Source organism: Stegodyphus dumicola, chromosome 10 (genome assembly GCF_044657685.1).
Source record: "Stegodyphus dumicola isolate Sdum_Otavi_A_Nest chromosome 10, ASM4465768v1".
NCBI lineage: Eukaryota > Metazoa > Arthropoda > Arachnida > Araneae > Eresidae > Stegodyphus > Stegodyphus dumicola.
Window position 1 is genome coordinate 58,867,928 of NC_140777.1, and position 25,533 is coordinate 58,893,460.

A 25,533-nucleotide genomic window follows, 5' to 3' on the forward strand; every position below is an offset into this window, starting at 1 on the left:
TTTAGTTTTTTAGTGGAAATGCAATTCCTGCCAAAGCCAAAAATAAGATAGGTTCCAGTATTTTATTTTATTAATTTACTATTTACCATTCATTTAATAATTTATTAAATTTTTATTTACATTTTAAAGAATTTTAATTATTAAATTATTTTAAATGTTAATTATGCTATTTATTCCCTTCCTTCCATGACGGTCTTTCACAGGGCTCCAGCACTTCTTATTTTAGAAAGTAAGCTCTATATACATATCAGTAGCGGTTACAAAATTTTCAGACTGTGGAAAACTTGTTAAAACTGTAATATTTTCACAGCAGTGGTTAGGTAAGGTTTTTCAAGCTGACAAAACTTGCTATCTGCCTAAGAACTGTTTATCTGGGCTATCTGTCTAAAGAGGAATGATGCCTTCGTGGATGTCTTTTTGAGAAAAAACTAGCTTGTATTCATGTTACACAAGGGGGAAACCATGCAGCCAACTCTTTCGCCAGAGATCAAACTATCAGTATTCGGCAGTTTTAACCAATCAGCTATTGGTGGGGCTGTTGAAGCAATGATGTCCATAGCATTTCTCAGTTTTAACAGAAAACAATGCCTTTTCTGTATGTGTTGTTTTTGCAGTATTTGAAGTTCTAATGGCTTTTGTAGAAAAATGAAACCCCCCTTAAACTCAATTTTAAAATGTGTGTTTATGGAATTTGCCTAAAATGAATGAAACAGCAGGAAATTTTCTGCAATATATTCACAAAAATCATTGAAGGGAACAAATGCTTTCAACTTATTCTTAAAGTAAATACCAGAACATTTCTATGAGAACAAAAGAAATAAAAACTACAAGTATGCATGTTTATTGATTGATTCTGGGGATAAATATCTATATAAAATGTAAAATATGTCTGCAGGCAATAAGTAATCTTTTGCAGTTATAACAGTCTTCTGCAAAATGTGTGTCAAACTGTGTCTAAGTCATTGTAATAATATATACTAATTTTCATGAAAATAAGACCTTCATAATATTTTAGGATAAATTTAAAGAAATAAAATTGTAAGTGACAGCATAGTTCTGATTAGAATAAAAAGTTAAGTTACCTAATTAAATACAATACTGTAACATGGTAAAAAAAAAAAAAAAAAAAAAAAAAAAAAAAAAAAAAGAAGAAGAAGAAGAAGAAAAATTGGTGATATACAGTTTTACACTGATATACAGTACCCACTCATTATAAACTAACTAGTTAATAAACTCAGCTGCTTATTATATTCAGATTTCCAGAAACCAAAACCAATACTACTAAGCAATAGAAAAATCGCAATTTATAAAACTCATCTCAGCCACTTATCAAACGGAGATCAGCAAAAGATTGATTCTTCCATGACAAATCCACTTCAGTGCCCACTTAATTCCTACCAAAGTATTTTATAGTTCATAGTCTCAACTTTAGTTTCTTTTCCTGCAAATAAAACTTCTAACATTCAGTGCTTAGACCTGGAGATTATATAAGATTTTAAATATCATTACCAGAAAGATGTTCAGAAAATTAATTTTGTGCAAATGTCACTTCGAAGGAGATAAGTAAGTCAACATTTCTGCTAGAGGTCCTGCATATTATAGTCACTGCAGAGGGTTAATCTCTTAAAATTAGTTAAAAACTGTTTTTGAAAATGTGGCTTTTATGCAGAAGAAGCCTCAGAGGAATTTTGAATTACAGCTAATGTTTCAGACATCAATTTAGGTGAGTTAAGAACATTCGTTTTTAGAATATGTGCCAATTCACAACAACATTGAGACAATATGTGTAAAACTGACTATGAAAATGTTGAAAAAATTAAGAAACTGATAAAGTCTTTTGGGGGGGGACAAATGCCAGCGTGAATTGAATCTGGGAAAAAAAAAAAAAAAAAAAAAAAAAAAAACAGCAAATTCTAAGAAATCTTTTAAACTGAAAAATGCTGATAAAAAAAAGCTACCAGAAATTGTGAATATAATTGAAAGCCCATTGTTGAACAATATGAAATGAGCAGAAATAGAATACAGTCAAAAGTCTTTAATCCAGACATCCGTAATCCGGAATGATCTATAATCCGGACCTCAAAGCTACAAACTTTCTGTGCATGCGTCAACGCATGCGCATAATACCTTTATGCATGCGCATATGCGTTTACGCATGCACGTCATTTAATGTATAATGGAAGGTATAAGCTAAGCTAAAATTATCTAATTGTCTATTTCAGTTAATGTTGCAGATTGCATTGTTCCTTAATCTTCTAATTGGATCCGGCTTATTATTTTTTGCAGACTGTTAGAGCAATTTTAGAAAAGTAAGCTTGAACGATTATGCCAAAAAGAATTTCCGATTCTGGAGCTACCAAAGCATCTACAAAGCGAAAGCATGTTTCGATGTCCATCAAACAAAAAGTGGAATTGCTGCAAAAATGGATAAAGGCATATTGATTCTTTAACCATTCCGAAATCTGTTTATCAATTTTACATTGCTCTGCGGGGGAGGGGGGGACGTCACGGCATGCAATGAAATGGAAGTTGATCTGTCAACACTATCCTTATCTTAATGGCAGATGTTTTTATTTTATTCAGCTTATAATTCCTTATTAAATGTAGTATTTCATCTTGATGTACTCCGTCTTTGATATGATTTAAATCAAATTCCTCATCATTATAAATATCACGAATACACATCAAATAGTTTTCTGGTTGCAATTTTCTAATTTTGACTATGCATAATATATGCTTTACGCATGCGCGCGTTGAAAGAAATGTTTAATAAAGTAAACAAATAAATATTAAGCTTTTTTTCAAAAAAAATTTTTGATACCCTTTAGATCATAATTGCTCTTTATTTCATAAATTATGGTTTCATATTTTTAATTTTATAATTTCTGCATGCCATCTTACCAGATTTAAACTGACGATCTATAATCTGGAAAAACCGATAATCCGGAATCACTGAAGTCCCAACGAGTCCGGATTAAAGACTTTTGACTGTAGTTGTTTGCAAAAGATGAAACTTCATCAAGAATACAATTATAAAAATGTATTACAAGTGAATTTCAAAATTGTGCAACTAATTTCATTTTAACATAAATTTTTAATTATTATTATTATAAGATTAATTATTGAATTGGTTGTTAACTATTATTTTACTAGAAAAGTTTTAAATTAATACCATGATTTACAGTATAAAAACTACTGTCTATTACACTCAGATGCCTAATAAACTCAAATATGTTTGGAACAGAAGTGATTTTAATAAGTGTCAGGTACTGCATAGTTATTTGATATACTATATTTGTTTTCAAGCCTATTAGTGACTAGTACGGTAAAATTATGACTAAATTAGGTGGTAATAGTTTATATACACAATATTTATGTGATTTATTTAGCATTTAAGCACTGTAAGTATTCTATAGAATATAATAAATTCTTTCTTCTAATTCTGTAATTTCATTTATCAAAATATCCCTATTAAAGTTTAGAACAAAAATGCAGCACAAAAAGAGGGTCTTACTTTCAAGCATTGCAGCTAATCTTGCGGGTCTCACATAATCAAGACAAACCCACAAATTTTATTGTGACAAGAAGTGCAAGATTGCTTCTGACAGTGGCATGAGCCTTGAATGCCACACAGCTGACATTTACCCATTCCCACTCTAGTTTTGAAGGAGAGAGAACCTTGGATGACAAGGTTTACCATCTAGTTTTCACATTTGTGATGCAGGTATACCGACAACACTACACTAACAGTGCAATTCCACCCTAATTTTAAGGTAGAACACCCCAGTGGTGGTCCAAGAGTCTCTTACCCCTCTTTTCCTCAACCACAAATTCACCCAAGAGGGCTTTTCAGATCACCATGCATTTTTGGGGCCCCATGCCCCACAAACACTATATATATTTACAGACTACCGAGTCTTCTCTAGGAATAAAATCTAGTCCCATCAGTACAGCAGTCATCGTCACTAAACATTATACCATTCAGTGGGTTTATTTTCAAATAAGTATGGTAAGCATAAAAAACCGCAAACATAAACCTTATGAAACCGCATATTTATAGTTATAAAAGGAATTATACACACAGTTATAAAAGGAGTTATACACACAGTTATAAAAGGAATTATACACACTGTTATAAAAGGAATTATACACACAGTTATAAAAGGAATATCTATAATCTATAAGAAGAACTCATAACCCAAAAAGCAAGAAATATGTTTATTACCTTATATTATCCACTCCTCTTAGCCAAAGCTGTTGAAATGTATAACATAAATTCAAAACTTGAAAAATTTGTTGTTTTAAATGAGTAAGTCGACGGTCCAAGAGGCATCTGTTATGCAAGGACTTCAAATATTCACTATGAGCCACAATCATATCATCAACTGTTTGAGAATTTTCTAATTTTTCTTTTATTTCTAGTCCAAAACTGTGCAGTATCTGAAACAGAAAGAAAAACTTGCATAAAATGCAAACATCACAACAATGAAAAAGGTAAGTTTGATTTCATATTGATATGACTGAGCAATCTTATGCTGGGAAGCAAAACTGGAAATTAATAATTGGGAAAGAGATATTCATATACTCATACACCCAAAATATTGAAAAATTAAATATTTAACTAAAATTAAATACATTAAACTCAAATGTTTGCATTTTTTTTGTCATTCAAATCTTTCAATTATGGATTTTCATGGATCATTCGGGTTATGCCAAAGCACGCAAGAATTATCTGCATGAGGGAAAGTATGCTTTCATGGAGGATTTTTTAAGGCTATTAGACTTGTTTAACAGTACTAATGGGCAAACCCTTTGAATCATGACTTAAGAAACCTTTAAACATTTTAACTCAAACATTTTAGAAACAAGCGTTTTTATCAACATCCAAAAGAAGGATTCAGTTAATTGTGTTAGTTTGCTGTAGCTGTTATAACTGTCTAATCCTTCTGATCTGAACCTGTAGCCAGATCACATTCTATGAAATATCTTCACTAACTGGTTCTTTTTTAGACCGGACTTTTTTTGGGGGAAGAGGTTTGTTTTTCAACTAGGAAAAAAACAAAACTGCTTACACATCATATATGAGCACTTCCAAACAAACCGATTTTTTCTTATTGCAAAAATTTGTAACTGAGGTTACTTAGCTTTTGACAAGTATGAATAAAAGGTAGTCAAATCTTTAACCTCAACTATTTCAATAAAATTTGTATCACACTACAAATTAATTAGCTCCATTTGTAGATGTTCTGGGGCATTTACTCATACTCGTTACTAAGCCTACTGAAAATAATGTAAAATTGTACCCAAAATTATTTAAATTTCAAACCTTTCTCTTAATTCTTATCATAATAAATCTAATTAATTTATGGAAAATGTATCCACGGGGCCAACATGCAGCCCACAGGTTACCATTTGAGACTACTGATGTTTATGAAATATATTTGGAGTTACTTTTTTACTTGTTTTTCATGTGGATCATTTAATGGTGTAAGAATATTTTTATTCTGCACTCAAGATTTTTATGTGAAGCATAATAAGCTTAAGCACCATACATTTTACAAAGCATTCTGCATAAAGTTAATGTTTATGTTGAAATATTAAGTCATTTTGAATTACTTCATTGTAAATATTTTACAGTATTTAATTTGTTGCAAACATTTTACCTGTACCATGTACTAATGTTTTGCAAATGTACATGTGGGTTTTAGAGCTTAGGTACAGCAGGCACCACTTAATGGGACGACTATTTTTATAACATTAAACAATGAGGGGTAAAAAAAAAAAAAAAAAAAAAAAAAAAAAACCTTCAAAACAGCAATGGACTTTAACTAATTTATTATAAATAGGTACTTTAACATTACTTTAATTAGGAAAAGGCTGATTTATGAACTAATGGAAATGTTCATTTAAAAACTCTTTGTAATATTCCTGGAAATTATTTGACCAATGCTTTACCCCTAATCTTAATATCTGGAGGACAGTCTTCATTAAAAGAGAACATCTCAATGCAAAATTAAAAATTAACCAAAAGCAGCTTAATTTATTATTAGTTTTACACTGTAATAATTGTTTTTATAACTTTTTTTTTATTTTTCAGAAGCAAGGAAAAGGAGGGGAGAATTTTTGAAAAACTTTTTTGCTCTAGGAAAACCTTAAACTTGATAAATTTTGAGACAATTGTTTGAGGTTTTTTGATTATTTGAAAATACTAATAATTTGCATTTAAAATGTATGCCAAACTATGGTTGTGATTTTGCTTAAATTTCAACGGCTGAAAATCAATACCAAGCTATTTGGTGACTTAATTAATCCCTTACTTGGCAACATTTCTCTGTCACTTAGGCGACTCTACTTACACTTACTTAGTTTCAAAATATTTACTCTATAATATTTTCCTCCTATAAGCTGAATTGTTGATAATAAAAAGTGAAGTATTTTCTATGTTTTTGTACACACATGGGCAGAACATCGCCAATTAAATAACTATATCTGGATTATAACATTAACCGTGATCACATTAAATGGCTACTGTAATTAAGTTATTACTGTAATCAAATAGGATGTGGTGGTGTATAATGTGACATCTTGTTCAAGTGAATAAAGACACACAAGTTTCGCTGTATTTGCATTGTGTACAGTGAAAATAGAAACTCAAGCATAAATATACAATTAAGTTTAAAATTATATAATTAGTAAAAACTTACTCTTGTCATTATGTAGTTGTGCAGTCCATTCACAAAAAACATTAATCTCATGCGAATAATGTACATGCCATGAACTTTTTGCTGCCTGGGAAGGTCTACTTTTGCATACCTCTTCTTAAATGCAGGCCCACTCTCTTTTACAAAGGAAATTTCTATGAAAGAAGTTTGATAAGCTACAAGATGCATTACATCAAAATACAATGGAACTACAACACACTACATCAAACAATCAAAATACTATAAATTCAGTCGCATACTTTGCTTGCAAGGAATAACTGGGCTCCAGCCATATTTATTTTCATTAAATTCATTTTAATGACTAATTTCACGAAATTCACAACCAAATTTATTTTCATGAAAATGATTCATTAATTATGATGTATTTTAAATTAGTTACTTTCAAAGCAATATTTTAAAATTTTCTTTAGTAAACTTTTTCATTTACAATAATTTTAAATTTGATTAATAAATAAATAATAAGTAATAATATTCACTTGTAATAATATTCACTTGTAACCACAAAGTAGCTGTTATTTTTTTCTACTTTTACTCTATTTTAGTTACTAAATCAACATTCCACAAATGAAGTTGGAAAAAAGCATAAATACTGTGGCTTGCAATGTCTCAAAGTGGTAGCCCTCCAAGCAATTTTATGGGGCTTGTGAATACATTTCTATCATGTACACTCCAGTGCAAAAATAAGCAAATCTGCAAATTGTGTCAATTTTTATGAAAAGTATTTAAGCAAAAGCACTAATTATGCAAATATACAGAATTCAATACATAAGTGTACACATACATGTCTCCAGAGGTGTGATAGTACAGTGTTATAGTGTTTTTGTGGCATGGGACACTTAAAATACAGTGGAGCTAAAAGTCCTTTTGAGAGATCAATGGGATGGAAAGAGTGGTGGAGACCCTCAAGTCCATCACCCAGCAGCTTCTACTTCAAAAATGGAATGAGCTTTCATTTTCTTGCAAGGATAATTCAGTCATGCTCCGATGAGATGGCTCAATGACCATTACATTTTGACTATTTCTGATGAACACAACAAGTCACAAACGTCAAGCTATTTGGAGCGATATGGACCATGTTATTTGGTATAAGGTTTGAAGCATTAAATGAATTTGTGAAATTTATGGAACCCCAAAGCAGCAGAGAAGAAATGAATATTAATTTTTTCCAGCTGATATTTTAACAGAAAGTTGCAGTTTCAATTCTGAACAGTCTTCGTGCAACAACAATACAACAGATTTGGATAAAAAAATATTATAATATTAATTAAATAAATAAACAAATAAAATCTAAAAGGTTTTAAACTTTAATAGTGTGCCAAAAAGGTTTGTTAAGTTTTTTTACACTCTCACTGAGCTCACAATCTACCAGTCTGTTATACTCACTCCTACTAGCACCCACTTTTTTGTGCCTTTTTAGCTTTATTATAAAAGCACCATTTTCTTCACACTTACGCCATACATTACATTTTACATTTCAACAGCAAAATTACAAAAATTTTGAATGCAGTAGATGTTTAGAATCCCCATTGCATTGTTAAAGTGTTGGCATACAATTCTTTCCCAGTTTATCATATCAATGTTCATTTTTCTTACTAAGATGGCTTTACAATTTTTTTGTTTTGTTTTTTATTATTAAAATTTTGTGTGTTTACTTTATTTATTAAATAAAGTAATTTATTTATTAAATTTATTAACTTTATTTATTAAATATCACGTTCTTGATGCTTATGCCTTATAAAATTCGATTCAAAAGCAAAATCACAATATATATAAAAACAGCATTTCTTTACAACTTCTGATGGACCATCTCGCAGGCTGGAGATTAAAATGTCCCCTCCTCACATACAGTGCTGTCATTGCTCATTTTGAATCATTGAGTTTGTTAATAAAAAATTCATTAAAGTTTTACAAAATATGAAATAGATAATAAAACAAATTCAAAATTCAGGCTTTCAGGTGCCCATATTCGGTTGGAAGACTCTGTTATCCAAAATTTGATGGCTTTAGGTATCTTTGTTCCCCCCCCCTCTACGGTGCGAGAAACATACACACATTTATGCAGATTCTTCATTATTTAATTTCTTTAAATGTGATATAGAGCGATAATATTTGATGGCAACAATTTGAAAAGTGATGCAACGCATTTAAGCATTTCAAGACTACTATCCCATTCAGGATTAAAGTCCCTTTTTGGCTAATTATGCACATTGTACACTTCCAGTGAATGAATATATTTTTGATAACTTACTGTACATACAGCTTTATTTAAAATTTTACATTTTTATAGCAAGTTAAATTGTTTTTTGCTGAATTACTTAGTTAAACCAATAACCTTTCATATTTTATTATTCACTTTCACCAAATTCTGAACTTGCTTAGTCATCGAATTTTTACCGCATGTGCATTAACTGAATACAAAAAGTAACAAAAGACTTACTTGATGAATACAGTTTATCTAGAAGATACTTTGCACACTTTATTTGCAGTAAAAAGGAAAAAATCTCATTGTACTGGTTCTGTAAATGAGAACCTAACATAATTGTAACAGGCCATTCCACCTGCAAAAAACAATATAATTCAATAAAATAATTAAGAGGAAAACTTTCAATCATTTAGCATATAGCCATGCAATTTACAGATTAATATTTACTTCATATGACAATTGAAGAGCATTCAAATAACTCAGTGGCTGTGTGGCATTCAAGTCAGCATTTTGAGAATCTAAAAATATAAATAACCTGAAAACAAAATCATATTAACTGTAATATTAGTTTTCAACTCATCAATTTATTGCATAGAAGAGAGGAAAGTTACTTGATATGAAATTTTATACCATGCTATCTTAATTGAACAATAAACAAAAGAATAAGCATACATAACACTGACTGCCTGTGCAGACAAGTAATGATAAGCAACAGGAATTAGCATAACACGATTTAATCTCAGCATTACAATTTCAAATGTTAAACAGAATCTTCTTTTTCAGCTGTGAAAGAAAATATGATAAAAAAAAACATATCCTTATACGAAAACAATTAGAAAAATTTTAGAATGTTTAAACTGAAGGTAGAAAGACCCCTGTACCATCTATCAATTGAAAAATGATGTCTCAATTGTTGAACAAACAAAGTTATTTTTTAGGAGGTAAGAGTTAACTTTATCACGTTAAGCATTTCCTTCAGACATACTTAGAATTAATTACCTGTGCTACCTGACTCTGTTCAGAGAGCTAAATAGTGCCAGTACGGTTGCAGGAACAAAACGCACTAAGAATGCTTAATAATTTTTACATTTGCTATTAATCGATTACTTTGAGATTAATAGTCTTTCAAGTTCCTAATTATTGACAGATTCCTTTAAAACTCTTGCAGTAATTCAATCACTCTATAATTTCACATGAATATTTCATATTTTGTGACTTAACTGATATTATTATTTACATACAATTTCTACAGTTATTGTTTACCATAAACCTCACTTCTAAATAAACATAAAGAATGCACATTAATTGCCATATTTAAATATTCAAGGTTATTTTTAGTAGCAAAGCTTGAGTTGCATTTGACATCATGGAATCCAAAAGTAATGTCTAAAAATAGTAACAAAGAGGAACGAAGGTTTGAAATGCCGACCGGTAGTAAATAACTTACAGACCTGTATAGGATGCAAAAGTGCATTCAACCCTAACAGTACTAGAAAACATAGCTATCAGTAAAATTTAAAAACATTTAAAATTAGCATAACATTGTCATAAAATAGGTTAATTATAAATAAAAAACAAATGTTATTACATACTTTTCACAATTTCCTTTATCTTCTTCCACAGCATTTTGCAAGGCACTGTATAAGAATGAAACGTCTTGCCATGGCAGATGGTAAAATATCTGTTGGAAAAAGGATGCATCCAAGTGAATGCAAATGTATTAAATACGATTACAGTAATATATTTATGCAATCACTAATGCAAAAGTACACAATCTGTGTTTTTATATTCTGCGCCACAAATTTTACAAAACTGTTTAAAAAGAGATACATTTATCCTGCTCAAGTGAATATACAAGATATGTTCAAATACAAAAAAAGAATTTTCTGTTTCTGTTCCATATAATCATGATCCACTGAGTAAACACAAGTTTAAATTTGTCAACAATAGTGCTAGCTTCTTGTCATGTTAATTATAATGAATATGTTAGAAAAGGAAATGTATAATGGTTATGCAACTAATCATCATTAGATTTTTGACTTATAAAGATGTCATTTTGTTTCAGATTTAGCTTATACAAGACTTACCAATCAATTTGAAGCTGTCTTTATCAATATAGAATGTTTAATTAGTGCAAGTATTTTAAATGCCAAGACAGTACTTATCAAAATTCAAAATTAGACAGAAAAGTCAAAATGAACCACAAATCTAATGAACAAGTTATGCAAGAATAGGTCAAGATGCAGTGAAAAAAACTTTTATTTTTCTAGATTATAAAGTCCCCAGACACTAGAACAAGTGCTAGTGACTATGCAGAAAAACAGAATACAGTCATTTAACTGTATTCAGTAAATAATGTTTACCTGATGAAATTATTTACATTTCAATGTCCCTCATATTATATAATTATATGCTGGTCAGGCACAGATTGGAATAGTTAAGCATTCTATAAATCATGGGTAAGAGTTAGTACAATAAGTTACGACAATGTATAGTCATAAATGTTAACAATAAATATATCTGAAACAAATTATAAATTTATTACACATCGAAAAAATGCACTTTTTGAAAAAATTTAATGGCTTGTTAGTATTGCTTTTAATTAGTTGGGAATTATATAATATGGATAATAACTGGTTATTTCGACTGTAGTAAATTTACAAAATTTGTATTTTTAACAGTTTTATAACAATTGGAGGGGCTAATTCTTACTACTAATTACTTCAACTAACTCTTACACTTTACTGTAACCTAAAAGCTATTATACAAGTTATAATTAAATTAGTTTTATTCTATTTTACAGCATCTGTGGGGGTCAGATTAAATTATTAACAGAATTACCACTCTAATGAACTTGGCATAGAAACAAAATGAGAAGTCTCTTGAACACAAATTGATAAGCATTTCCTTATCAGTACTAAAATCTGGATTGACTTACTACCAAAGCTAATGTCTAATAATTCTTATTCTGTCGAGCTGCAGCATTTGCTAAATAACAAGCAAATGTGATGGACATTTTTTACACAGCCAAACATAGATCTAATAATTTTTTCCTCAATTTATAGTAAGCCGCTTGGAATCAAAAGTAATAATCAGGTAATCAAATCTGTACAATAAATAATAATCTCTATACAGATCTCTAGAATAAGTGAGTACATGACAACATGCAGTACAAAGAAAAGATGGAAATTAAAAATAAAACTGGTTAATTCAACTCAACTAATTTTCATTTTTTGCATCAAAGAATCTCTGGAAATGCAATTTGTGATAATTTATCCCTATTTACAGCTGATATAAGCAAGCCTGCCATTGCAGAGAATGTAAACAAACCAGCAACAAAGCACATTTAAGTTAGAATTCGGTTCCGAAAAATCAAAGACAAATAAATTCTTTATATATGTGATTCACATAAACTCTAAATTAATTTAAAAAGGCAGCAGAATTTATATACAAAAGAGGAATTTACCAAACACAAAAAATTTTCACATTCACGATCCATGTTTACACAAAGAGAGTACAGACATGCATGAAGAAAATGCAAATAACTTTAATAATAAAATTCACTTGCTTCTTTCATCAAAATACTTTATACTTATAGCATATTTTTGTTAAAATTTATATGCATGCACACACACACACACACATGCACATACATATATATATATATTATAAAAAATGCCATTAAATTTACCATGTTGAATTTTCTGATGATAAAAAATTTTATCCGTTTACATTTAAAAGTAAGCACAGATTTTCTTCAGTTGCTGGATTTCTACTGTGCATTAACTTATGCAAATTTTAATGTAAAAAAAATTATAGAAAACAATCTTTCTTAAATGCTTCTGAGTACCTTTTCAAAGACTTCTGAATAGAAACTGAACATCAGATCTCCAGACTCCATCAAAAAATATTTCTGGAAAATAGAATTTGATTTTTATTTTATTTTATTTTATTTTATTTTTTCATTATAGTGGTAGCAAAAATAAAGAAATAAATTTTAATCCAACAGTGAATTGCTTCATATTACCTGCATAATATTCATATGAGTCATCAGATTATGGTCATCCTTCAAAGTCTTCACCAGTCTACGGCATGTAGGGTAATATGCAAATTGCATGCAAATATCAAAGGCTTTCAAAATGTTTAAGCTCAGAGATTTCTGGCTATTGGGCTTTAAATTGTGAATAATTCTATAAAAATACATACAACACATATAGAGAGAGAGAGGCATACACACACAAATTTATAAAATTCATATTTTAGCAGCAACATTCTTACTTTCTAGACACTTTTTGAAATTTTGATACTTTAAAAGTTTGCAGTTATAGCAAATGTTATGTTTCACTGAAAGCAAAGCTTTACATAAAAACTACATAAGAATTTAATGATGAAAAGAATATAAAAAGTAGGGTTTATATATTTACAGTAAAAAAAAAAAAAAAAAAGTTTATCTTTGTTCATGCAAACATAAGTGAATGAGTTAGAAACTGGCTGAATGGCATCCTGCACAGATTATTATAGTTAATTTTATCTAAAAATCAAATCATTGCAGACAATTAGTGATACATCATGTTATAATGTGTCAATTTGTGTTACTATATTTCTTCTCCGGTGGGAGGCAATCAAATGATAGTATACTAGGGTTACTAGACATCCAGATACAAGCATTTCAAATTTATGGAACTTAGAAGTTATAGGGATTAGGGATCCTGCAGAGTAGAGGTAAATGAATGAAATTAAGCACAATAAGATATAACATTTTCAAGACACTGTATCCATAAAATATGATGGCATGGTAGTGGCAGTGGATATTTTTTGCACATGGCCTAAAAAGTTACACGCACCTTCAAAAAAATAAGGCACAATGGAAGATAGTTCCCATGCCATGAAAAAAAAGAGGTTCACCATCCTATATATGACAATTATCAGTTGGGAAAACATGGTTGTCTTTCAGAATATCAACAGGTATTTGAAGAATGGTAAATAGAAGGTACAAATGAAATAATTTCAGAATCTAAGCATTTTTTACTTGGATATTATCTTCATCATCGTCATATCTTGAAGGAAAATAGTATAACTATGATCAGACCTGTTTGTAATGAAGGTTTCCCCAAGGCCTTTCAGTGAATGATTGTTTGGAAACTAGAATAAACTTAGTGCAATGCATATCCTCTACGCTGGTAAGGTTTCAGCATGGGAAAATTGGTTTAAGACATAAAAACAGCATTTTTGCAGATGAGTATATATGAAGGAGATAACTATTACCCCCATTTTTCGTGGTTTCACATAGAAGGAAATTTGCAAATTATTTTATCTTAATCAAGCAATCCTTGTCACTACTTGCAGTCATTTTCTATTACGAGCAGTTACTAACCATCACTTGACGAAGGAACTTGAGCTTATTGAACAGAGTGAAAGGAATTGGTCATGTTCTGTCATTCAAAAACTCACAGTTACGTTGATAACTGCATTATCAGTATAGAAGACATATTTGAAAACAGTGAACTTGAAGCCTTTACAAGAAAAGCAACTAAGATTATGAAAGATTGATTTGAGATGTTGGGAATTATACAGACACTTGTTTATTTGAAACTGACAAATCAAACATTTAAGACTATTATGGAACAGAGAAGCTAATACTCTAGATCAGCATTTCTCAACCGATAATATGCAAGAGAAAAATAGGTGGTATGCAAAGAAACAAAGTATTTTTAACTATTATATTCAAAAATTAAATACACTGACATCCTATTTAAGTTCTTCTTCTAACACTCATAAATTTATGTGCTATGAGCTTTGTTCAAGGTCAATAGCTGCTCATAAACTTAAAATAATCCATTTTTATTTTCACAAATATTCTTTTAATCATAGATGCAACAAAATTTGTCATAAATAATATTTTTAAATGGAGTAATGGGAATGGATATTGTGTTTAACAGGAAATAAGTTTCTATAAAAAGAAAATAGTATCTCCTTAATTCTTTTAGAGTTGATCAGTTTATTAACACGTCTACACTTTATGTCATTACCATTTCCAGGCTTACATTGTTCTATTTTCAAGTAGAATCATTTCTATATCGATTTGCTGTCTCTAACAGCATGTATTTTATCCTTTTGTTGCATTGTATTCCTTACTTTTCTATACGATTTGAGAATACAGTCGTTTGTTTTTGAAGAACTTGTAATATATAGTGCATTTAAATATTTGTGAAAAAATAATAAAACAAGCCTACACTTTCAAAATGGAAAAATGGCTAGGACTGAGTGGAAAAGTGAAGATTCACAGGACAATCTACTAGCACTAAGAATATTGGAGAGAAAAGAAAAATTGTTTATGGTAAAAATAATGAAAGTTATTTATCATTTGGGTTTACTTGGAATGGAGATGAAATGAACCGTCAACCTCAATTGTTGTTTGTGGTGAACTATTATCCAATCAAAGTATGAAACCATTGCTTTTTAAAAAACATCTTGAATCCAAGCATGCGAATTTAAAGAATAAATCTGAAGAATATTTAATAGAGAATTACTGAAATTCAAAAATAGTAAACAAGAGATGAAAGGTTTTGTTACTTCAAGTGAAAAAGGCATTGGAAAAATTGCCAAAACTGGGTAGGCTCACGCTATTGGATAAAACATTATATTATCAGCAGCTAAAGATATCGTTTTAACATTATTCACCAAAAAAGTGGCTAATGAACTTAATAATGTTCCATTATCAAATGGTACAGCAAGTCGACGAATTCATGAAATGGTGAATTCCATAAAAGAGACACTTATTCAAAAAATAAAACACAGTGAGTATTTTGTATTGCAATTGGATGAAAATACTGATATAATGAACTGTGTTTAATTATTAGTTTACATGTGTTTCAAAGAAGCTAATAAATTGCTGAAGAGTATTTATTTTGTGAATGTCTTCATGATAGAGAAACTGCAAATGAAATTTTCAAAGTAATTACAATTTTATCTCTCAAAATGATATTCCTTGGAATAAGTGCCATATGCAATGACGGAGCTTGGGCTTTAACATGAAAACATTCCAGTATTATTTTTCAAATAAAGAAAGTCACACTTGGAACTAAATTTACTCACTGCTTCATTCATCGTTATAATTTAGTAGCTAAAATAATCCCCAAAAATTTAAAAACCACTTTGAATCATGCTGTGAAAATTGTTAATTTAATAAAAACCGAGCTTTAAATTCAAGAATATTTATGAATTTATACCAAGAGATGGGCAGTGAACATGAAATGCTTTGGTTATGTTCTGAAGTAATGTGGTTAATCCAAAGTTCTAAATTGTCTTTTTGAACTTCGATCAGAAATTCAAATTTTCCTCTGTGATTCAAAATTTGAATTGCAAAAATATTTATTTAGTGAATTACAATTGGCACATTTAGCATGTTCAGCTGATATTTTTGGAATGTTAAATGAATTGTAAGGATAAAAAACTCGATCAAATAATCAAAGAATTGGATAATATTTTAAGCTTTTTATCACTTTTAGAAATTTTCTAACTGAAAATAATTTGAAAATAAAAGAAGAATTAGCATCTGACATTTAAAGTCTTTTTTTTTTTTTTTTTTCCATTGATGTTTAATTTCAACATGTATTTTTTCAAGGATTATGAAAAAGAAAATTAAGATTAGAAATCTATTTTGTTCAAATGTACCTGAAATTTTATCTCTTGAAGAAAAAAGAATGATTGATAGAAAATCCATGTGATCGAACTCTAAATGAAGATTTCAAAAATAATACACTTGTTAACTTTTGGCTGAACCGAAAAAATAATTTAAAGACATTCCAAACAAAGCTATCAAATTTTTATTGCCATTTTGCAAATCCTATTTGTGTGAACAAGGATTTTCTTCCACATTCTATTTGAAAAATACAGAACAAAATTAAAAGTGGGTCCTAACTTACTGTTAAAACTGAGTGAAATAAGAACAGATATAAAGAAATTTATCTCTTTAAAAGGCCCATATTTCAAACTAAATTTTAGAATTAAAATATTATAACATGAATTCTGATAATTAAAATGGTAACCAATTTTTAATCTAATACTTTTAGGTGTGCATACTTAACACAAATAGCCAACACATTGTTCAAATGACAAGATATATTTTTTGTAATATTTCTATTGAGAAATTAAAAAATAATCATTGAAATATGTAGTGGTGGTACTAATGTTTTTCAGTTTTTATTTAGATGGTACGAGTTAGCCAAAAGGTCGAGAAATGCTGCTCTAGATATTCGTCAAGAAGGATGAAAGAATCTTCCTGATTTTTATCTCTATTATTTATGTTTAAATAGTCATTACTTTTCTTCTAAAGTATATTTTAAGATAATTATCACATCATCAAATACTTAAAAAAGGGGGGGGGGAAGAGGAAGAAGAAAATCTGAAAGGATTTTATATTTTAATGCTGCACAAGAGGGTTTGCTAAGCTTTCTTGTGCTTTAATTGAGCTCATGGTTTATCTGTCTGGCCTTGGACTCACTCCTGCCAATCCTGGCAAGGCATTTTTTTGTCTTTTTCACTTTTATGATCCCTGATATGACAGTTATGATCCTTGATATGTTTAATAATAAATAATGTTTTAAATTTAATAAATAATGTTTAATAATAAACATCACTTTCTTAATTACTTATGTCATTAAGACACAATAACACGCCGAATAAATACTAATTCAGAAGTCAAACAACAAAAATCAGCGTTATATTTAAAAAATTTTCACAGGACTAGTTTCGATGGTTTTACCGAACCATCATCTTCAGCTGCAAAACTGCAAATGAACAAGATAGGAAATAATGTTTAGATAAGATAAGAAAGCCTGGACAAGAATAAGCAAGTGGCGCCATCTGTTGGCGAAACCAGAACTAAAACATAATTTCTCTAAAAGCCGAAGGCAAATTTGGATTGGAATTAGGATCGTTAACTAGAACAGAAAGATTTTTATGAATGTGAAATGCCTCTAGAAAATCCAGTTCTCCAATGGAAGATGTTTTTTGAATAATTTTGGCAGCAGAAAAATTGAAACTGTGATTTTCGGACCAACAATGCTGAGCAACAGAAGACTTCTGTGTTTCCTTTTTTCTAACATATGCCTCATGTTCTTTGACGCGAAATTTTAAGGCTCTCTTAGTTTGGCCAATGTAAATTAAACCACACTGGCAAGGAATCCTATAAATACCCCAGGAATTCATATCCGGAATGGGGTCCTTCAGTATAGAAGTTGGAATTTTATTGATGGGAGAGTAAACAACCCGAAAGTTAAATTTCTGCAAAATATGTGCAACTTTATAGCTAATTGATGGAAAGAAGGGAATGACAACAGAATTTTTATAATCTCCTAAAATAAGAGTGTGGCTTTTAGTGTGTTGAGATGAGAATTTTTTAACTGCTTGATTAATAATGTTAGGTGAAAAGCCCCTGTCAATAGCTATTGCTTTTAAATAATTTAGTTCTTCATCAAGGGCTAGTTTGCAGGAGCAAACTTGAAGAGCACGGAAAACATAGGAATAAAATGAAGCTAACTTTTGTTTAGTCGGATGACATGATTTAAAGTGTGGTGGAAGGCAAACCGATGAAGGTTTACGGTAAACTGTAGTACTGAAGTTGGATATGTTACGTGTGACCAGAATGTAGAGAAACAGAAGAGAATTGCAAGTCTCAAGTTCAAAAGTGAACTGAATAGCAGGATCAATAGAATTCATTGTTGAAAGAACTTTATTCAAATCATCTTTATTACCTTCAAACAGGGTAAAAGTATCGTCTACGTAGCGGAACCATGCCGGGAATTTTAAAGTTTCAAACAATTTTGATTCATAATAATGCATGTAGATATCAGCCAGGATGGGACTGAGGGGGCTTCCCATGGCTAATCCCTCAGTTTGCTTGCAATATTTATTTTGGAAAACAAAATGTGTTTGTTTCAAACAGAGTTGAGTGAGAGAAATTAGCTCATCAATTTCGATGCAAGAGAAAGGAAATTCGCGAAGTCTGGTTTCTAGACATCTTAATGCACCCTCCACTGGGACATTGGTGAATAATGATTTTACATCAAAAGAAACCATGAGTAAATTACGAAGAGAAATGTTTTTAACCTTTTTTACAAACTCTATTGAATTTTTTATGGTGTAAATGTTATTGTCTAATAGAGTGGAAAATCTAGAAACTAAATGTTTAGCTAATGGATACGAGGCAGTTCCTAAATTTGATACAATAGGGCGGAAAGGAATACCACTTTTATGAATTTTGGGAAGAGCATATAATCTGGCACAATTCGCAACAGATGGGATAAGTGAATGTTTTAAGTTGCTTGAAATGATTTGCGAAGATTTGATTGCAGTTTTTATTTTGGATAAGTCCGAAGGTGAAGGATCTTTAGGGATAGGATTATATGGTCCTTCGTTTAAGAGTTTAGTGACACCATCGATGTAAGTGTTCTTATCCATGACGACTATCTGGCCACCTTCGTCGGCCTTTGAAATGACAATATCCGGGTTAGAATGAATCTCGCGCATTGTAGCTCTTTCTCGCTAAAACATATCCAAAATGCACTGCCCTTGAACAAAAGTCTTGGTCTAGAATGGAGAATGCAGTTAACCGTCATAAAAACACCCTTGCAGTTAAATTCGAAAAACTTCTTTTACAGTCTACCAGTTCAAGTAGTTCAAAAAATCTTCCCATTGTAAACATCAAGCCAACAGTTAATATTTCTAATGTTAGTCTTTCAGAAGAACAAGAGAGAATTCTAAAATATAATTTTAACTTCTCACAAACCTGTAAACCCTCGATTCCAAAGATTTTGGCTCCTATCGAAAAAGCTTTCAAGTTCAGTAAAGTTTCAGATTCACAGAAAGAAATGATTAGGCATCTTATCGCTCATAATGTGAAATTCAATAATAAACCTTTGAAACCAAATCTAACTGCGAGAGAAAGAGCTACAATGCGCGAGATGCATTCTAACCCGGATATTGTCATTTCAAAGGCCGACAAAGGTGGCCAGATAGTCGTCATGGATAAGAACACTTACATCGATGGTGTCACTAAACTCTTAAATGAAGGACCATATAATCCTATCCCTAAAGATCCTTCACCTTCGGACTTATCCAAAATAAAAACTGCGATCAAATCTTCGCAAATCATTTCAAGCAACTTAAAACATTCACTTATCCCATCTGTTGCGAATTGTGCCAGATTATATGCTCTTCCCAAAATTCATAAAAGTGGTATTCCTTTCCGCCCTATTGTATCAAATTTAGGAACTGCCTCGTATCCATTAGCTAAACATTTAGTTTCTAGATTTTCCACTCTATTAGACAATAACATTTACACCATAAAAAATTCAATAAAGTTTGTAAAAAAGGTTAAAAACATTTCTCCTCGTAATTTACTCATGGTTTCTTTTGATGTAAAATCATTATTCACCAATGTCCCAGTGGAGGGTGCATTAAGATGTCTAGAAACCAGACTTCGCGAATTTCATTTCTCTTGCATCGAAATTGATGAGCTAATTTCTCTCACTCAACTCTGTTTGAAACAAACACATTTTGTTTTCCAAAATAAATATTGCAAGCAAACTGAGGGATTAGCCATGGGAAGCCCCCTCAGTCCCATCCTGGCTGATATCTACATGCATTATTATGAATCAAAATTGTTTGAAACTTTAAAATTCCCGGCATGGTTCCGCTACGTAGACGATACTTTTACCCTGTTTGAAGGTAATAAAGATGATTTGAATAAAGTTCTTTCAACAATGAATTCTATTGATCCTGCTATTCAGTTCACTTTTGAACTTGAGACTTGCAATTCTCTTCCGTTTCTCGACATTCTGGTCACACGTAACATATCCAACTTCAGTACTACAGTTTACCATAAACCTTCATCGGTTTGCCTTCCACCACACTTTAAATCATGTCATCCGACTAAACAAAAGTTAGCTTCATTTTATTCCTATGTTTTCCGTGCTCTTCAAGTTTGCTCCTGCAAACTAGCCCTTGATGAAGAACTAAATTATTTAAAAGCAATAGCTATTGACAGGGGCTTTTCACCCAACATTATTAATCAAGCAGTTAAAAAATTCTCATCTCAACACACTAAAAGCCACACTCTTATTTTAGGAGATTATAAAAATTCTGTTGTCATTCCCTTCTTTCCATCAATTAGCTATAAAGTTGCACATATTTTGCAGAAATTTAACTTTCGGGTTGTTTACTCTCCCATCAATAAAATTCCAACTTCTATACTGAAGGACCCCATTCCGGATATGAATTCCTGGGGTATTTATAGGATTCCTTGCCAGTGTGGTTTAATTTACATTGGCCAAACTAAGAGAGCCTTAAAATTTCGCGTCAAAGAACATGAGGCATATGTTAGAAAAAAGGAAACACAGAAGTCTTCTGTTGCTCAGCATTGTTGGTCCGAAAATCACAGTTTCAATTTTTCTGCTGCCAAAATTATTCAAAAAACATCTTCCATTGGAGAACTGGATTTTCTAGAGGCATTTCACATTCATAAAAATCTTTCTGTTCTAGTTAACGATCCTAATTCCAATCCAAATTTGCCTTCGGCTTTTAGAGAAATTATGTTTTAGTTCTGGTTTTGCCAACAGATGGCGCCACTTGCTTATTCTTGTCCAGGCTTTTTTATCTTATCTAAACATTATTTCCTATCTTGTTCATTTGCGGTTTTGCAGCTGAAGATGATGGTTCGGTAAAACCATCGAAACTAGTCCTGTGAAAATTTTTTAAATATAACGCTGATTTTTGTTGTTTGACTTCTGAATTAGTACTTATGTCATATAAAATTTTTTAAATACAGCATATCTTTAGAATTTCTGATACAGTGTTAATATAGCTGCCACACAGTTTTTTTTTTTTTTTTTTTTTTTTGTTCAGAAGGGCCATTACTTTTCGTCTCACTTTTACATTGAATCACTTTTGTTCCCCATTTCACTTTTCAAATAAATTGCTGCTGTCAAGGCCGAGCCATCTAAAATAGTTACTATAAAAAAGAAAAGAATGCACAATGTTTCCAATAAATCCTGCTGGTATAATTTCATGGGTCACGCTGGTAATTATTAAAAGAAATTAGAGAACTCTGTTTATTGCTTTTAAATTGCTTAGTTTGTTTATCAAAAACAAGCACATTAAAAGAAAAATTAAATATGTTATTCTTTTCCAAATGGTAACAAACTAAGGTGTGGAAGTTAAAAATATTTTACATGGGATATATTTACAATTCCTTATAAAGCTTTAAATGTTGGCCCTTTTTTTAAATTTGCTTTATTATTTCTTTTAAAAATAATAGATGACGATAAAATTTGGTGGCAGCATTCTTTTATTTGTGTTGTATATTTTTAAACTTTCGTTATACTATTTCTTTAGCCAAAAACTAATACATAGTCATAACATTTAGTGGCAACATTTGAAAAGAGATAAAGACAACAAAAAAGTTTGAGAGTAACACTTTCCGTGCTTAAAAAAATAATAAATAAAAAAAACCCTCTTAAAGATATTTATTATTTTCCATTTGAAACATGATAACTAGACTTCGTTTCTGATCAACGATGAATACAATTTTTCATTTAATTTCTGTATTATTAAAGTGCATCACTCAATATAGCATTAAGTTGATCATTTAGAAAGTCATTTTGCTTGGACTTCTTAAATTTTTTTATGTCTCATAAAGGTTTTATACATCTCATAATAAATAACTGCAAAATTTCTGACTCTTTTACCAGCATGCATTATCATTTGCATTTAGAATAAAATCTAATTGTTATGATGAAATTTGTGATAATGCAGAGACTGCAAGACTCTTTTTCTCTATATGTAAATTTCTTTCCCTTAATTTTGTTCAAATGTTAATCCTCTTTCTTAATATTTTGATATTTTCAATCACAGTCGAAAAAAATTCAGAAATTAATGCTGGAGCTTTTAATAATTGAATCTTTTTTTTAACTGAATGAGCTGGCAAAAATTTATATTATGTCTATTTAAAGGGGGAATGAACAATTTATAAAATTTTTCAAAGTATTTTATTTTACATTCTTAAAATTAAAAATACTTGTAGTAATAAACTTATAATATAATCTCAAGTTTTTAGGTAGCCAAACACCCCCTCCCCTTACATTTTGTTTTTAACTTTCACTTATTACTGAATGTTGCAGAAATGAGCTAGCTAAGCATATACAATAGATATTTTAGTGTCTTTAAAGCAATAAAACATTAATGTTCAGACTTAAAATTCAGAGCTAAAAGGAAAAAAATTCCTTTCAAAAATTTGGTACAGTAAACGCGTAATAATCCCTATTTTTCTAGAAAGTGTAAAAAAAATTCAAAAAAAGATTATATAATAAGCAAGTATAGAGTGCAATATAAGGTTATACTCAAATTAACCAATTATCTTATTATTTTGGCTGTTTAAAGTTTCCAATTTTTCTCAACTTCCACCAAAATGCAAGTTAGTTTAAAGTATAATGACGTAACAAGTTTCAGAATACATCAAATATAATTCATAATATCAGCTAAGTATAACTCATAGTAAAATTTCATCGATGCTCAGAGGATCAATAGGTTTTATTGATCCTCTGAGTATCGATGAAATTTTAAGGGGGTCAATGATGATCAAGTGGTTGATACCAAATTATGCACTTGGCAACTGTTTAACATACTGAAGATCCCATAGATTACAAAAAACGATTAATAAAACTGATAATTAATTATTTAATGTAAAGCTCTATCATGTAGTAAGGGAAAAAATCACATAAAATAAATATTTTGAAAAAAAAAAACTACATTTTAAAATATATAAAATTTTATGAAATAAGTGCAATATAAAAATACACTTTCCCTCTGCCCCCCAAAAAAAGAAGAATATGACTGTTCATAGAATGAACTTAACGCAATTGTTTGTTACTGGAAAACATCTTATTTCTGCAGAAGATACTATATTGGTATATATAGCTGGCAGAATTTAAAAGAATCTAAAGCAATGAAATTAAAGTACCAAAAATACTACCTAAAGTACTATACTAAAAGTTCTAAAGCATTGAAAAATTGTATGTGCCAGCACAGCTAACAGAATTGCTGAACTACCATATATATGATCTTGATATTATGACATGAAAGTTGAGTGCATTGAAATAAGAGGTTAAGCACAAGTCTACTTCAAAACACATGCATATGCTGAATTTTGAAATTTAAAAGTCACGTGAGAGAAATATCCCAGAATAAAAGCTGTTACTAAACCAACATCATTGACTTTCCCCATTCTTAGCTAGTGGAAGCAGGCTTTAGTCAAGTCAAAAAGTAAAGTATTGAAAACAAGAAACAAACTGAATATTTTTCAATCAAGTGGTTTAAGAATTAAGTAGTTTTATGCCAAGTACTTAACAAATTGCATAAATACATCAATGCAGCCATCACATTAATTAAAATCGAACTTTTATGCAATTAAAATCTGTAACTTTTGATTCTGAAAACTTATATTTATAAACATAAAAATAATAAAACATAAATCTATTAAATCATTTTTTCAAAACTGTTGGTGCTCTTTCTTGGTCCAGTTGTTATACTTAAGTGACTTTTGTGCAATTATTTGCAGTAGGATTATGTTATGTGCTGTATTTAACGAAAAAAATTAAGGACGCTGATGAAAAGAAAAAGGTTCGGAATCCTTGACTTCCCCCTGACTTGCTTTCCTCCTGACTAATTTTATCAATTACTATAGCAACCCAAGGTTTTGCTTGGCAAGCTATGATAAAAAGCAGAAATGTAAAGGTAAAGAAGCAGTCAATTTAATTCCCAGTGCTTTTCGAAAAACTTTGGATAGATTAATTTGCATTATGGTAGAAATTAGCAAAGTGTAGTACAAAACACTCAAAATAATAAGATAACTAGTTAATTAAAATAAAATTTTACAACTAATGTTTAGAATTTTGCCTTTATCACTCACCGCTCAATTTCAGTCTGTTTTTCAGAAAACAACTTTCCTGGCACCTTTCTTGCCACGTGGAGGTAAACAGGATTAACATCTGGCTTGAAAAATTTTCCTGCCACCCCACTGTAGGAAAATATCTTTTGCTTCAACAAAGGATCTTCCATAAGAAATATTTTTTCACCTTTTTTTTTTTTATTTTCTCCATTTATGAACTTGAAATTCTTTTCTTTGGAAAGCGACTTTTGTAAAATGTGCACAAATTTCAAATATAAATCCCCTAAATGAAAAGAATGAAAATATAAATTAAATTTAAAAAACGATTTTACAATATTTTATTAAAAAATAAAACAGACAACAGAAATGTCTGTGTTTTTAAATCCTAAATTAATTCATTTTCAAACACAGAAATTTCAATGTTCTTAAACAAGGCATTATAAATGAAATAATGATATAATGCATTGTCCAGAATTATACTGATTATACTACACACAAAACAGTATAACTGAATTCATAAAAACAAGAGATATAAACAAAGCAATTTATTCGTTAAAATTTACACTTTCAATCTTGGTAAGGGCCAAGCTTTTTTTCTCATGTTAATGGCTCCGAAAATTCTAATAATCTCTATAGTGACACCCAAAACAAAAGGTGACAGA

The 25,533-nt window shown here is 30.2% G+C and overlaps 1 protein-coding gene across 1 annotated transcript in view; it reads right to left on the minus strand.

Annotated features, from left to right (window-relative positions):
• LOC118193663 (gamma-tubulin complex component 5-like) overlaps positions 1–25,533 on the minus strand; it is a 125,941-nt gene that overhangs the window by 21,609 nt on the left and 78,799 nt on the right. The window contains exons 13-20 of the mRNA XM_035364785.2: positions 24,893–25,154; positions 12,953–13,115; positions 12,776–12,838; positions 10,518–10,606; positions 9,373–9,460; positions 9,160–9,280; positions 6,705–6,856; positions 4,226–4,440 (exon numbers count right to left, since the gene is read on the minus strand). Coding sequence (XP_035220676.2) covers positions 4,226–4,440; positions 6,705–6,856; positions 9,160–9,280; positions 9,373–9,460; positions 10,518–10,606; positions 12,776–12,838; positions 12,953–13,115; positions 24,893–25,154 — 1,153 coding nt within the window. The remainder of the gene's footprint in view (positions 1–4,225; positions 4,441–6,704; positions 6,857–9,159; positions 9,281–9,372; positions 9,461–10,517; positions 10,607–12,775; positions 12,839–12,952; positions 13,116–24,892; positions 25,155–25,533) is intronic.